Raw genomic sequence first — 15948 nt, forward strand, 5'->3', positions numbered from 1 at the left:
TTGGAAGAAATATGGTTTATTATCTAAAAACAGTATAAAGTACTTCCTAATTTAAAAGCTTTTCAAATTATTAGTTCAGACTGTCGCAGATTATTTAAAAGTATATTACTTCCTAGATCAAGAAATAGGCTGTATTTCTATCCAATATTAAAAATATTGGTATTAAATTGATAATTAACATAAAAATTTATTTCTGCCTTCTGAAACAATAAAACAAATGTAAATTTTTTTCTAAAGGAAAATGCCTTATTCTGTAATTAAAAACTGTAGAGCATATTGACAAATTGTTGTTCAATTACTAACATTAGCAAATTTTGAAAACAAATATGAATTAGATATTAACATGAGATTTTCTTTACGGAAATTCACTATTGAGAAAATGCCATTTAAAGATATTCAAGATGCGGCAAAAAAAAAAAAAAAAAAAAAAAAAAAAAAAAAAAAAAAAACATTTTTGAACAAAGTTGTTACATCATAGAATAGAAGTTAATTAATTTCTTTTAAATTTTTGATTTTTGTTCATTTCTTTTTGTCTACCACTTCAATCATAACACATTTTATAATGTATCTTTTGGTTTACATATTGTTTTGGCTTTTTTACAAAGCCAAGCAAAATATTTGTTATTTTAGAGTTTTTAAAGTAAGGAAAACGAACAGTATGAAATCGTTCGTTTGTTTAATGTTGCCTCGGCAAACAGTCTCTGAAGCAAGCTATCGTTTCAAAGAGCTGTGCAATGATGATCAAAGTCCAAGAAATGAATGAAACGTATGGTAAACACTTTCAATTGCCGTAAGGTTGTGAAAAAACGAGTTCAATGAATTTCGAGGGTTTCCAAGAGAAAGATCGCTCATGAACTGAAAATAAAGGACCGATTAGTGCAAGGAATGGCAAAATCAGAGCTTGAACTGAAGCCTTACAAGATCCAAAAGTTCATCTTCTCACTGAAGAAAACAAACACACGCGGCTCCAAAGACGCCGAAAACTTTTGAAACGGGCCGCAAGTCAGCGTTGAGAGAGATTCCTTTTCACTAATGAGAAGCTCTGTACCGTCCAAAAGTTCACAACTCCTAGAACTATAGGATCTGGTCTATAAAAGCTCCAAGAACTTCAGCAACTGTTGAGCGTCGCAAATATCAAAAGTCGATCATGGTCTAGGGCGGAATTTGCACAAGCGGCAAAACATCCCTGGTTTTTTTGGGAATGAGGGCGTTAGAATAAATCAAAAAGCATACCAGCAGGACATTTAGAAGCTACTGTATTTCCGTGGGCCAAAACGCACCTTCCGCGATGTAAAGTGGGAGTTTCAACAAGACTCCACGCCAGCTCACAAGGCTAAAAAGACAGAAGAGTGGTGCAAGACGCATTTCTCGGGCGTGATATCATCTGGAGAGTGGGCACAATACTCGCCGAATCTCAATCCCATGATTACAATGTATGGTTAATTTTGGAGTCTAGGGCTTCTTCTCCTCTTAATTGCTTCTCTAAAGCAATGGCTTCTGCTGGAATGGGATAGATGAAAGACAGAAGACTTGTGGCCCATTGCTGGAAATTTCAATTAGCGTTTGCGCCTCTGCATCATGCAAAAGGCGGCCACTTTGAAACAAATTAAATTTATTTATTAATAAATACTCTTATTATTATTTGTTACATTTTGTTAATTTATTTATTTTTAATCATATTAAAAATGGTTTGTCCGGGTTTTTCTGCCGCACCCTGTAAAATAGCATTAAAATTTTAATTATGGGAAAATAAAAATCAATGTAATGTCCTGAAGACAGAATTTAATAATAACATTCAAATTTGTTTATGAAAACAAAAATTGTTTAGAAATGAAAAATATTTGATATTTTCACAAAAAAAAAAAATCACAATTTTTAGCGCAGTCCTTTACTTTAGTTAAAGTTTTAATAAATAAAATTTATAATACTCGATGCTGATACTGAAACATCATCGCATGCAAAAAAGATTTTTTAAAAATGTATTTAATTTTTAGTATTGTTTTTTTTTCCTTTCATGACTTTTATTACGGAAACATTTTATTTGCCATTTTTTTTACTATTATTTCCATTTTAAAAGTCTTGTCACAGCTCAAAACTTTTCAAATACTACAAAACGGTCACACTAAATTTCATACATATTCTTAATTTTTTTTACAGTATTTGAATTATAATTGTTTCCTAGAAGAAATTATTTCAAGTGTGTCTCTTTATAAATATTAGTAATTCACTTTTCATCTTCCATGATTTTTTATTTCAAAATATGCTTCAAACAGGAAAAAAAAATCTGAAAAACTGCAATTAATTTATATTTGGTTCTCGCTCTACAAAATTAGTTTCTGAAAAAGGACTCAAATATTCATTTTAAAATTTTAATCTTTTTTTTTTACTCCGTTCTTTATAATTTCTTCTCTCTAACTCATCACGGCCATTTAGTGAAAGTAATGGTCAGTATTGAAAGATTTCCAATACTTTTGCAATTGTAGTGGTTATAAAAAATACTGGCGGAGATTAATATAACCCAGGAAATATCTCTCAGGAAATGAATAATCATTTAATTTCAATCAAAAATCTCAAAATGATCAAAGAATAAAATTAAAGAATTTTCTTTGATTTTTTTTTTTCAAAAAAGAAGTTAATTTTAATAAATTATCTTCTTATGTCTGAAATGAGAAGCTTTTTACGGGTTAAACTCTTTTGTCTTTAAAAGATCTGTTTTTGTTTTTCTAGATATTTCAATCTTGTTTTTAGACGCCTTCAAAATGAGTAAAGGAAATAAATTCATAAAAAAGGGAAATGCAAACACTTACAACTATCTTAACTATCATTTATTGCAATTACAAAAATAAAAATATTGTCGTACAGTAACTAACATTTGCTATTGCCCTATGCTCACAATACTACTTTATTTACTTTGTCCTGTTTTCAAATATATTTTTGTTTTTAACTGAAATTTTGTGGCATTAAAATTCCAGTATTTAATTTAATTAATAGATGGAAAAAACAAAGTTTATCGTATCAAGTGTATAGTTAGTCATAAATCATAAAATATGCTTAAAAATGTGAACTGCATACGATACTATTTGTTATGTAATAACAATTCAATAAAATAATAAACTTGTTTATTATATATGTAATGATATTTAAAAAAATTAATTAATTTCCTAATTTTTATCTTAATTTTGCCCCTATTAACTGTATTCAAAAGGTTCTCTTATTTCCTAAACCCATTCCTACCTTTTATTCCATTATTTTTAATACGCTCTGTAGAAAATTTATGATTTATATATTTTTTCACATTCCGAGCGAAGAGATAAAAATCTCTAATACTTGCACACACCTTTCACAGATACCTAAGACTCCCTTGTCTAAATAGACACGTGGCAAAATAATCCCTATTAAAATCTCATATTAAAATCACTGAAGGGAAATTTTTTTGTCATTTTGCTCTTGTATCGCGATGTAAACCGATGCCTGTTTATCATCGCCTCTCCTTTGTACAAATTATGTACATAAATAATAAATAATATGTACATAAATAATAAAATTATGTACATAAATAATAAAATTATGTACATAAATAATAAAATAAATTGTTCTTTTCAAAAGTTCCATTTTTTCAACCATGCACTGTTAAAATGTTTAGATTTATATAGAGAGATAGAGAGAGGCGTAATACAGACTTTTGTTGCCGTTAGAAATATGTGATAACTATAATACCCTATCCATAAATATGGTATGATTCATCAAAGAAAAATGGAACGCACTGCTTTCACAAAAAAAATATTTCATCCAACTGAAAAATGGAGTCACAACTAATTCAAAAGGCGCCAATCTTTTTGCCAATCCAACAGGTCTAATAATATTTTTTTCAGAAATTGCATTGGAGAATTAAATTTAATACATATTCTTTATACAGTTGCCTTGACCAATTTCGAAAATAAATGAAGTTAAAATTCTTATCATTAAAAACAAAATTGTTTTCAAACATTTGTACAAGATGAAATGGTGTATTCCCAGACGTTTAAACCGATCTGGAAAATATTTCATGAAAGTTTGCAAATGATTTTTAATATATACGTATTTAAATGAAACCGAATATATTCTGATAACAATAGTTTTTTTTTCTACGGAATAATAGGAAATTGCCTTGTTTCTTAATAATGCAATTACTTATCTAATAAATCATTAATATTGCTACAATATTTAAAAAAACAGAACACAATATTTAGTTTACTTTAAAAAGATCGTATATTAACTAGTTAACTGTTTTGACGTGTATACTCGTCATGGATAAAGTACAACATTTTGTGTTATGACGAGTTTATTCGTCATGAGTAATAAGTAGTGAGGATTTGAAGTGTGAATTAGAACTTCAGTAAAAACTCAAACATATTCGTAAATTTCATGATGTTTAAAATATTTTGAGGAAAGAAAATCAAAGGAACAAATTAGATATCATTTGCTCAATATCATTCTCTAACAGCAAATTAAAGTAATAAATTAATTTTTTATGTTTCTTTTCGTTCTTTTCAAAAATGTATGTTAGTTTAAGTTAATAAATAAATGGAAATATTGAAATAAAAAATAAAAATTATTTTGTTACAGCATAACTTCATATTACACATACTCTGTGTCTGACGAGAATACTCGTCATCGTCGTATTTTCAAAAAATCAATTCAATACCTAAATTACAACGATTTAAAATCGCTAAATAGTATTGGACAGGATTAGGAGAATATATATGAACTCGTATTTTAAAATCCAATCCATCAATTAAAATGCCCGCTTCTTCGTGTGGCGAGATTTAATTAGGAAGTGCTGAGAATCTCTACACAGCCTAGCCTTTATCTCCCTGTACTATCTTCCTATTACTCCAATTACATATCAACAAGTTAACTCAATTATTCAATTAACTGGCAGATACATTTTCTGTTAGACAGTTCATAATTACCTTAAATTCCATTCTAATCTCAAAAGAATCCATCCTTCCAACTCTTACAGTGACCAATCCGCCCACTGTTCAAGCGAGATCTTAAGCTCCAAATTAACATGTTATAATTCTATCTGTATTATCACTTCAATCTAAATGATACTGGTGACAAACTAGGTAAGTCAGAATATGAAAATATCCCCCATCTTGTTGGAATTTACCTTGTAGGGTCTTAATCTCCCAATCAAATTATTGCATTGATAAAAGGTTATTTAATTAATCATTGCAATTATTTCCTCACTCAAGATGTCATTCATAAATTGCTCATTATTTTCCAAAGCGCCGACGACTACACCCGAGGCTACATGAACTCTCGAGCGATGCTGGAGCCGAGCGGCAACGTCTTTTGGCCCCCTCCCACCAAATTCCGGAGCACGTGCCCCGTGGACGTCACCTACTTCCCTTTTGATGACCAGACCTGCATCATGAAGATGGGGTCCTGGATTTATGACGGCCTCCAGGTGGACGTCATGAACAGGTGAGACATCCTTTACATCCTTTTGTTATTACTATTATTAAGGTTTAGTATGTAAGGTTATCCAAATGAGTAAGGCTTCAGGTTTTTTTTTCCAACAGTATTGAGGCTAGGGTTAACATTTTTCGGCCGATTATTTCAAACGATTCTGTTTATTTTCTTAATGTTTGAAGCATTTAAAATCAAACATTATTAATTAATAGATCTTTCAGATTCATTCCGAAGTACTTTTGAATTAAAATAAAACAGAATAAAGGAAATAAAAAATTTGTAATCTGAAAAGCTTACCCCAACTGGCGTAGAAAAACTCACGCATTTGCATTATCGTAACTGGCGTTGAGAATACACGCATGCGCATTGTGTTCTGATTCTTGACAAGTATTTTAAACGGATGCGGACTTGATTTAAATTATTTTTAGGTTAGTTGTATGCTTTGTATTACATTAATTGCACATTAATCATTTCCACTTTAATTTAAAGCATAAATTCTACGGAAGCTAACAAAATAATTAGAGAGATACATATTACATTATGACTGAAGACCTTTATAATATTATGAGTGAATTATATGACTATCAAAATCTGAAGTTTTAAAATATTTTGATGAAGAAGCTATTAAAGTAGGAATTACATAAAATATTTAATTATTAAAATTTTAACGAACATTAAGATTGGCGAACCGGCTGGTCGCCAAAGGCGGCTAGTAAGTAATAAAAGCGATTGATGGGATCTTTGATCCTGGTATTGATCTCTTAGATACCCTCTTTTGCAGGACGTCTGAAGTAGACCTGTCCAACTATGTGCCAAACGGAGAGTGGGAGCTGCTGGATGCCAGAATCGTCCGCAACGTGGTGTACTATTCGTGCTGCAGCGAGCCCTTCCCCGACGTGACCATCACCCTGGTGATCCGCAGGAAGACCCTCTACTACATGTACAACGTCGTGATGCCCTGCATGATGATGTCCGTGCTCACTCTGCTGGTCTTCTGTCTGCCGCCGGATTCGGGGGAGAAGATAGCCCTGGGGGTGACCGTGCTGCTCGCCTTCTCCGTCTTCATGTTGGCCATCGCGGAGAAGATGCCGGAGACGTCCGAATCCATCCCACTGTTAGGTAGGCATCCTGCCTCTCATTTTTCAGTGCTGTAGTATCCATTCTAAACCTGCAGTAAAATATATCCATGCATGATGTCGTGTCCGCGTTACCATTGAAAGGGGTTGCAGTAGCTTCTGAGGATAAAGACCCCTGAGCACCCAAGGGCAGAAGTCTGACTTCTAGCTCATATGAAGATGAAACAAACACACATATTCGCTTGCACAACCCCGTTTTACAGGGGGGCACATTCACACACCTCAAAGATAGAACACAGAACAACCATACCCGAACCGGGACTCGAACCCATGACGCCCAGATCACAAGGAAGACGCGCTACCCCCATGCCAGGACGCTGGCAAGCATGGTACAGGCTTTCATATTTTGAATCTTTGAAGCAATATTTTTCTTTATTTTTGCAATATATTTTCTTTGGTAATGTAACTTTAGAACATAAACAATAACATTAGAGAAGCATTTTGATTTTTAATATAATTTTCCCTTTACATTAGAAGCTTTCATGTTCATCAGTTTCCTTAGACTTACTAATTTAAATTATATTGGCGTCTTTCAAAGTCTTCCTCCTTTATTTAATTGTGTAAGGCTTTAAATGTATAATTTAATCTAATAGATGATTTAAACTAAGAAAAGGGGTGCCAGAAAAAATTGCATGGCCTAAAATAAATAGCCCACAATATTACGTATATTTCAAGCTTTCCATCGAATTTTGACGCTTGATATAATTGTTCATGAGTACCATAAATTGTTAAGAGGTACAATGTAATGCTTTATCCCTGATTGAAAAGAGATTCAAGGCGATTCTTAAATGGATACCTTTTCAATAACCGTTGACTTAATGGCAAAATGAAGTGGCAAATGGCAGCCAAAATGAAGGTTCTCTAGAATACAAGAATTATGGCTTTATCTTCCTTAAGAACCAAGAACTCTAGATTCTTTTGGAGAATTCCATACCACGCCATGAGGTAGGGAGTTAGGAGGTTATTGTTTTGTTTTTGTAGTTTTGTTAGGGGGTTATACGTTCTCTGATATTTATAGAGTTCCGAGAGCTAATCATAAAGTCATTACTATTATTTTATAAAAAATTAGCTATATAAGCAGAAGCAATTCACTATAAGAGTTCTTTCTCTTGTGTGTATTTCTTGACTGTTTTTTTTTTCATTTACTGTGCTAAATACTTAATGGAATATTCATGAAATAAAGCTTCGATTCCATTTGTTCAGCATACACCTATCAGACGATTTGTTAAATTCATCATATAATATAATAATTTTTTTCAATATTTTATCTAACATGTAACTGTATATTCTGAAATTTGACATCACGCATATTTCAATCATACAATGTATGCAATGCATTCAAAAATTTAATGGACATAGTTCATTTAACATGCATTATGTCATGTGAGTATAAATTGAATCAGTTACTAAAAGTCTGATTTCAGGAGAATTAATCTCAAAAATAATTATAAAATCAGTAATATTAAGCCATTTTCTACATGCCATCGCTCTTCACTGTTGATTTAAGAATTCAAACTCCAAATATGAATTTGGTTACTCTTTTTATCGACTACATCTCTTTTATCAACTCTTTTTATCGACTACATCTTCAAAGATTTTAGCGAAGGATTTTAATTTCTAAGATTTCCGTTTTACAAAATTGGCTTAGATTTTAATCAGTACCGACATTTATTTAAACAATTTTAATTATTTCATTTCTTAAGCAAATTTCCCCTCCCCCCCCCCAATTCAATTTATATTTTAAATACTTTCAGCCTCTTTTATCAAATGTTCGACTTAATATATCTTGAATAATATTAATTATAATACAAAGTAAGTAATTAAATATGTAATATTCTAAATTAATTTTAGATGGCATTCAATGGTTCATTACGCAATCAGGACATTATCTGCAAGTTCTTGGATTCTGATTATATGCAATATCTGTAATAATTAAATGTTGTCAAAGAATTCATTCAACCATATAACATTGTTATTAAAGTGTCTGTCTAGACTGGATTCTGGAAGTAATACATACGAAATATTATAATGGTATTCCGGTTTATAGTAGCGTGATTAAAATTTTAATTTCGTTAGGAATATGAGCATTTCTTTGATTAAAGTACTCACTCACGACTGTTCTACTCTTAGAAAATATTTGCTATCAATAATATTATATTATGTAACTGGAGTTTTGAAAGATTAATATTTTATAGTGAAATATAATCTAAAGGCTAAATATTGTTCAGTAAAGATTGTTGGGTTTATATCTACTTGAAGATACATAGATAATATATGAGTGTTGTTGTGGGGAGGGGGAGCAACTCAATTTTCCTCTATGGGGAATCAATATGGACTACACTTAAGCCGTCACCTGATTCTCTAAACTTCAATGCCACAGCAACCAGATTACAATTATATTGTTACAAAATATTTCTTCTTCTACTACAAATACCGTCAATTAATCGTAATGACGCAGCACAATTAATTAATCATTAGTTCAGCAACTTGTTTGCTTGCTAGTCCTCTAGTCTTTTTACTCGTCGGCGACTCCGACTCTCTCACACACAACTTCCGCCGATACACACACTTCTTCTGACGATATACACGACAACTCGGACGATCCACACAACAACAACACCGTAGCTTCTGAGTGCCCGTCTTTTATAGTTCCGGGAGGCGGGGCTAGAATCTTCTGACCAATCAGGGCGTACCTGGCTGCATCTCGATTGTTAGTGGATGGATCTTGAAAGTTCTCGAACTTTCCGGTACTATCCATTTAGTCGCCAAACTCGCCAAATTTATCGCCAAGTCTGTCGCCAAGCTCTAAGTTCATTGATCTCAGCACGTACAGGACCGATCGTACAACGGTCTTTCTTACGATGACTCTATTCGTGCCGGGTAGCAATATTATAGGTTCGTAACAATATCCTAATCAGAAGGTTCAACTTGAACTCGATAGAAGAGTTTCAAAATCCTAATCATCCAACTCTGAACCCAAAACTCTGCCATCAGGTTATTACAAACTTTTCAATACTGACTTTTACGATGTTTTATTCGATAAATATTATTCATTCTGTAAGCATAAAAATTATTATCATTGAGATAAACAATTTTACAATAATTTTGTTCAAAGTAGTCTCTTTTGACTGCAATATATTTATTCCAACAATTATGATATTGTTGGGGGAATTATGTTGCACTCGAAAGGAACTGAAACCTTTCCTGTGTCAAAATTGCTGGGACTGACACGGGAAAGGTTTCTGTATCAATCCCAACAGTTCTGACACAAAACCGCATTATATCTCCTTTTTTAAGATGACGCACAGATAGGGATGACGAATATTTTAAGAACGGTTATTACGTAACCAATATCAAAAAGTCACAAATACAAGTGATCAATACTTTTCAAAGAGGGGTGTGATTCAAATCCTTGATACGATCTTCGATCTTACTGATGATATTTCGATTACAGGTTTTGGATCACGATAGAAAGTAACAATCGATACGATATCACTGAAATTTGCAGGAGCGGTGACTTCACTGGAAAGTAACAATCGATACGATCTGTCCAATGGAAGCTCTCGAAAGAAATCTGTGATTGGATTGAAAAGTGAACGGACCGGTTATTCGAATTATCGTATCGTATCATTGAATTGCATATCACTGAAATTTATCGGAGCGGTGATTTCACTGGAAAGTGCGAAGTCACCACTCCACTTTACGGGAGTGACCGATATTCGTATTTGATGATGCACTATTCCATGCAGATCATTTTTAATTGCTCGTGACATGATTGACTTTGATTACATGTATTCTGTTTACTGCTGGAGCCATCTATTGGTAGAATATAGGACTAAAGTAAACATTTTAAAGAAATGACATATATTTTTAACTCACCTTTTCCAGAAAATGGTTCACTCTAATAAATAAATTAAATAAATAGTTTTGAGAAAAAAATAAAATTTAAGAAGTAAGCTGAAACAGATAAATGAATTCAATCACACGTTACTTAAATTAGTAAATTAAGTATTAATTACAATTAATAAATTTTATATTTAATATTAAGTAATAATTTTTAATTGATAATATGATTGAAATAACAGATATTTGGAACGCATATTTAAAAATAACAATAATAATATTATTTGATATTCAAAAAATCGTGGATTATGCATCTCTACGCACAGATGATTCATCTAATTCAGTATGATAGCTTCTTTGAGCTGAAATAATGTACCTTTCAAATGTATTTTTCAACGGTATAAAGCCGGAAGAGAAGCTTGAAGAAGTACAGACTTGTTGTGCTTGGCTACGATACTTTGCATCACTGCATGATCGATCAATACTACTTTTAGCGCACAATGTGCTAGAAATCTTCAATTCATCTGTCAAAATGGAATGAATAGTTTGGTTTGGTTTGGTTATATTAACGTCCTGTTTGAAGCAACACTAGAGCTATTTTGGGACGGACCTCGTAATTTTGAACCACGGTCAGATGACGAGGACGACACCTGAGCTGGCACGCCCCTCTCCACACCACACCACACCAGCGGGAGGACATTTGGTCATGACGGATTTAACGTGCAACAGACCCCCGTACACGACGGTTCTTCGGTGGAATCGGGTCACGAACCTGAAACCCTCCGGTTCCGAAGCCGAGACCTTACCACCAGGCCACTGCGGCCTTCAATGGAATGAATAGATACAGTGTTGATGTTTATCTATTAGCAAGTTCTGTTATAATAGTTCCTATGATCCTGCATCACTTGATAAATGACGATCTCCTAGCCCTAGTGTGCATTAGAGATCTAACTGTTGAGGACATACAAGAGCGTGCATCACTTTCCACTAGAGGAGAATTGTACCACGTCTTTATATGCGTAGCGCTTACTGTATGTTCCAAATGGCTTATTGAATTTTGTAAATATTTTCCTCTCCTGGGAATAATCAAGTATTTCACAAAAAATGATTGCATTTTTCAAATTCCACATCCATTTTTTTAATAAAAATGAAAACTAATGTTTAGAATCAATAATAATCAATTATACTTCCTAAATTATCAGCTGTTTTCGGGTGATTGACATTTCTTAAAAGCATACATGCAGTTAGATTTGTTCAGATTGAACCAAAAATCACTGCCTGAATTGCACTCTTTTTTAAAAATTGGACTACTTTCTTGTAGTAGAGAAATATCTCAAAAATTAGCTAAATTCACTATTAGTCTTAATAAATAGAATGTGGTACAACCTAAAGCATAAAACAAATCAAGAGGACATTCAAGACATCAAGTATTGTTCAAAAAAAGTTTAAAGAAATATCATTATCACATGTGAGAAAGCAAAGGAAGAGAAAGAAATGTAACAAGATGTAAAATGTCAAACTGGAGTTCGTTTACTATGTTTATGTAAATTTAAGAATAAAAAAGAATACATCAGCGTTAATTGTATTAAAAAATATATACTAATTTTACTCTTCTTTCTACAATTAATTCTGTTTCTAATCCATCAGAAAGGCAATTAACAAATTTTCAGAATATTTGTGCTGTAAATAAAAGGTTATTTTTTTAAATAAACATGTTGGTATTTTCACTGATGTAGAATGTTGTGATATAGATGGAATTCGACATTCAAGTTCATTCCACAAGTGGTAAGTAACTGGATTGGCCTAGTGACCAAAAATGGTTGCTGAACCCCACTCTTAAGTATACGGAAAAAAATTGGGCGAACGGAATATCGTGACAGCATAGGCGGAAGCCATACTTGAGATTTAAGCCCACAGTATAAATCATTCCGTAGGAGGTACGTTCAGTCATCGGTTTGGGTAACCAATTCTTACAATTTCTGTACCCACCAGGATGGTGACAACCAACCACTAAGCTAGGAGTTTCTCATACTCTTATCAGTAGTTCCTCCAATCGGATGCTTGATCAGTTGCAAATCTGTATCACAATATTACAAAATTCTAATATATCTGAAAACAATACGTATATTCTAATGCTTATTCTTATTTATGAACTAAAATTGTTATATTCTTATATCATAAATGTGAAAGAATATTAAGTGTATTTTGAAACTTCGAACATTATAATTATTCGATAGAATCAATGTTTTAAAAATAACCACTTTTGAAATAATCCCTCCATCATTTATCTGGAAATAAGCTCGCTGGAATCTTAATATTTTTCTGAATTTTATTGGTATTCAAATAGATTTTTACATAACTTACTCTTATATATATAGCGTTCAAATTATGAAAAAATATATTATGCCAATAAACAAATGCGTAAATACTGTTCGCTTCAGTAGCCCAGTACGTCCGAGACTACCACTTTCCTCACAAGGGGGTGAGATGCGGACAGATAAGCGCATTTCCCGAGTTCGTCTTTATTCTTTGAACGTGGTTTCTGCACCATTAGATACTTTTTCGTTCTGTTTTGTGTGTGTGTGTGTGTGTGTCGTACTGTTTGATTATAAATCAAAACCGCGTACTGACTGCTTATATAGCTATTTCAAGTGATAAAAAAACATTTATTGCTACCACAGAACATATTTTATATATCATTAAATGTGACTGAGTTTATCTAATATTGTTAATCTACAAGTGTTTTAACCTAAAAAAGTCTATGAAAAATTTTAAAAGCGTTTTAACCTTAAAAATTATTATCTTACAAAAAAGTGATATGATATTTAGCCTATTCTGATAATGCATTAATTTTTGAGTAAACAATAAAAATATTCGTTAAGAAGCAAATACATAAATTAACTATTTTTATTAATTATAAATTAATAAAGAAATATATTAATATACTGTAATTATCATTTGTACTAATTGCAGACCAAACGCGATCCTATGACACTTGTCACCTTTTCTAAATAAACATATATATATATAATGATATTTTAACTCTAATTTCAATTTAATTAATTTTCATAATAACTTCATCTTAATTTAGCCCATAGTAACTTCATTCTAAAATATTCTCTTATTTCGTGATCCAATTCCACTGTCTCTACTTAATTAATTCAAGAGAAGCTTTGTTAAATTGTTGAATCAGCTAAAATCTAACTTTCCCACACTACGCGTGAAGAGATAACATACCGCTGATCAAGCAAATTCTTTTTTAAAAGCTCCCTGTGTTTCCCCTACCTTGTCCACCCGTATAACGAAAATCCCTATCGAAATCTCATAATACATTAGCACCGTAAAGAAATAGTTTCCCTATCAAAATCATAGGTTATATAAGACCAGGGATAAAATGCCCAAGAGCTGTTCCCTCATTCCTTTCTGTGTCGTTCTGTGTGCTCGTCGCTTGTACATATGCTTGCTTCTTCAAAATGAAATAAAACGACGTCACGAAATTAAAAGTATCTTCATTGTCTTCAAACTGCATCATGCTTCACAACAAATAATATTATATATATATATATAATTATATATATATATATATATATATATATATATATATATATATATATATATATATATATATATATATATATATATATATATATATATATATATATATATAGTAACCAATCTAAAGTAAGAAAAAGTTTGAAAACGAAACTAAAATGAAAACGAAACAAAACAGTTTCGAAATCGCAACTAAAATTTATTATCTATTTAAACTAAAACCAAAAAGGAACTTCATAGTATTTAGAGAGCGCAATTGCAGCTACTTCTAAAACACAGATGAATTTATACAAAAGTATTAGAATCAAGTTAATAGGAAAAACAAAATCAAATAAAAATTAAACCAAAAAAATTATTAAAAAATATTAAAAAAGAATCCGGCCTGAAGACTTTTTCAAGGGTCACCCTCAGGCAGGGATTCAAATAAAGGGATTTTTTCTGTGAGGACATACAGACATTAAGTCTAATAATGATTCCTCGTGACCCGAAAATCCCCCGAAATTATGCTCAAGAGATATACCATTTTAACAGAAAGGAAATACAAAATAACAAATTAGAAAAAAACCACAAAGTAAAAATACAATGAAAACAATAACAATAAAAACAAAAACAGCATTAAAATTAAAATTAAAAACAAAAAGGCCAGAACATACCTTCCAACAGTGAATGAAACTTTAAACAATCGATTGTGATTTCCTGTTTTTGAAAGTTAACGGTTAAATTATGTAAACAGAGGTAGGCACCCAGCGCCATCTATAATAATTTTTTTGGTTTAATTTTTATTTGATTTTGTTTTTCCTATTAACTTGATTCTAATACTTTTGTATATATATATATATATATATATATATATATATATATATATACAAAAGTATTAGAATCAAGTTAATAGGAAAAACAAAAATCAAATAAAAATTAAACCAAAAAAATTATTAAAAAAATATTAAAAAAGAATCCGGCCTGAAGACTTTTTCAAGGGTCACCCTCAGGCAGGGATTCAAATAAAGGGATTTTTTCTGTGAGGACATACAGACATAAGTCTAATAATGATTCCTCGTGACCCGAAATTCCCCTGAAATTATGCTCAAGAGATATACCATTTTAACAGAAAGGAAATACAAAATAACAAATTAGAAAAAAATATATTTGTATCAATTCATCTGTGTTTTAGAAGTAGCTGCAATTGCGCTCTCTAAATACTATGAAGTTCCTTTTTGGTTTTAGTTTAAATAGGTAATAAATTTTAGTTGCGATTTCGAAACTGTTTTGTTTCGTTTTCATTTTAGTTTCGTTTTCAAACTTTTTCTTACTTTAGATTGGTTACTATATATATATATTACTTTTTCACATATAGATTGACAAAGAAAATCATCATTGTAATAATTAAAAAAAAACTCGAGATTTTGGGAAATAGCCTTGTTTACAAACTCCATGAGACCCCCTACGCACGTTTTAGGAATTACGTCGGTCTTCCGGTGAACACGATGCCAAAAAACTGCTTTGAGTCAGACTGATGCAATTTAGTATGCAGTCCTTGCTCTAAAATTGTAGAATTCCATCGGAGGTCCCGGATAGCCTGGTTGTTAGGACGTTGGATTCGCGTCCTTTGGGTTGCGAGTTCGAACCCCGCCGGCCGAAGACTCCTCGTGTGTGTGGTGGCTGGCGCACGTATAAATTTGTCGTGATCACAAAGTCCTCCATGTCGAGAGTAATACCACTGGGGGTACTGTATCAAGGGCGATCGTTCTCTGATTCAGGTCTAAATTACGATCTGTGGATGAGTGAATGAAATGCATGAATGAAGTCCGCGCCGTAAAACGGGTTGTGACTGAGTCGTACTCTTGGCTCTAGATGGAGCTACTGAAAAATAAGAGAAGCACCCTTGGCTTAAAAATTATTGACTTCTAAAGTCAGTGGACTTGTCTATGACGAGTGCCATTAGAAACAACAACAGATTTCC

At 32.1% G+C, this 15948-nt stretch overlaps 1 protein-coding gene across 1 annotated transcript in view; it reads left to right on the plus strand.

Moving 5' to 3' along the window:
- The window catches only part of LOC129966920 (neuronal acetylcholine receptor subunit alpha-10-like), a 640729-nt gene that overhangs the window by 560223 nt on the left and 64558 nt on the right, over positions 1–15948 (plus strand). Inside the window, exons 5-6 of the mRNA XM_056081538.1 lie at positions 5272–5469; positions 6239–6576. Of these exons, the coding sequence (XP_055937513.1) occupies positions 5272–5469; positions 6239–6576 (536 nt within the window). The remainder of the gene's footprint in view (positions 1–5271; positions 5470–6238; positions 6577–15948) is intronic.

The sequence above is a fragment of the Argiope bruennichi genome, chromosome 4, assembly GCF_947563725.1.
Source record: "Argiope bruennichi chromosome 4, qqArgBrue1.1, whole genome shotgun sequence".
NCBI lineage: Eukaryota > Metazoa > Arthropoda > Arachnida > Araneae > Araneidae > Argiope > Argiope bruennichi.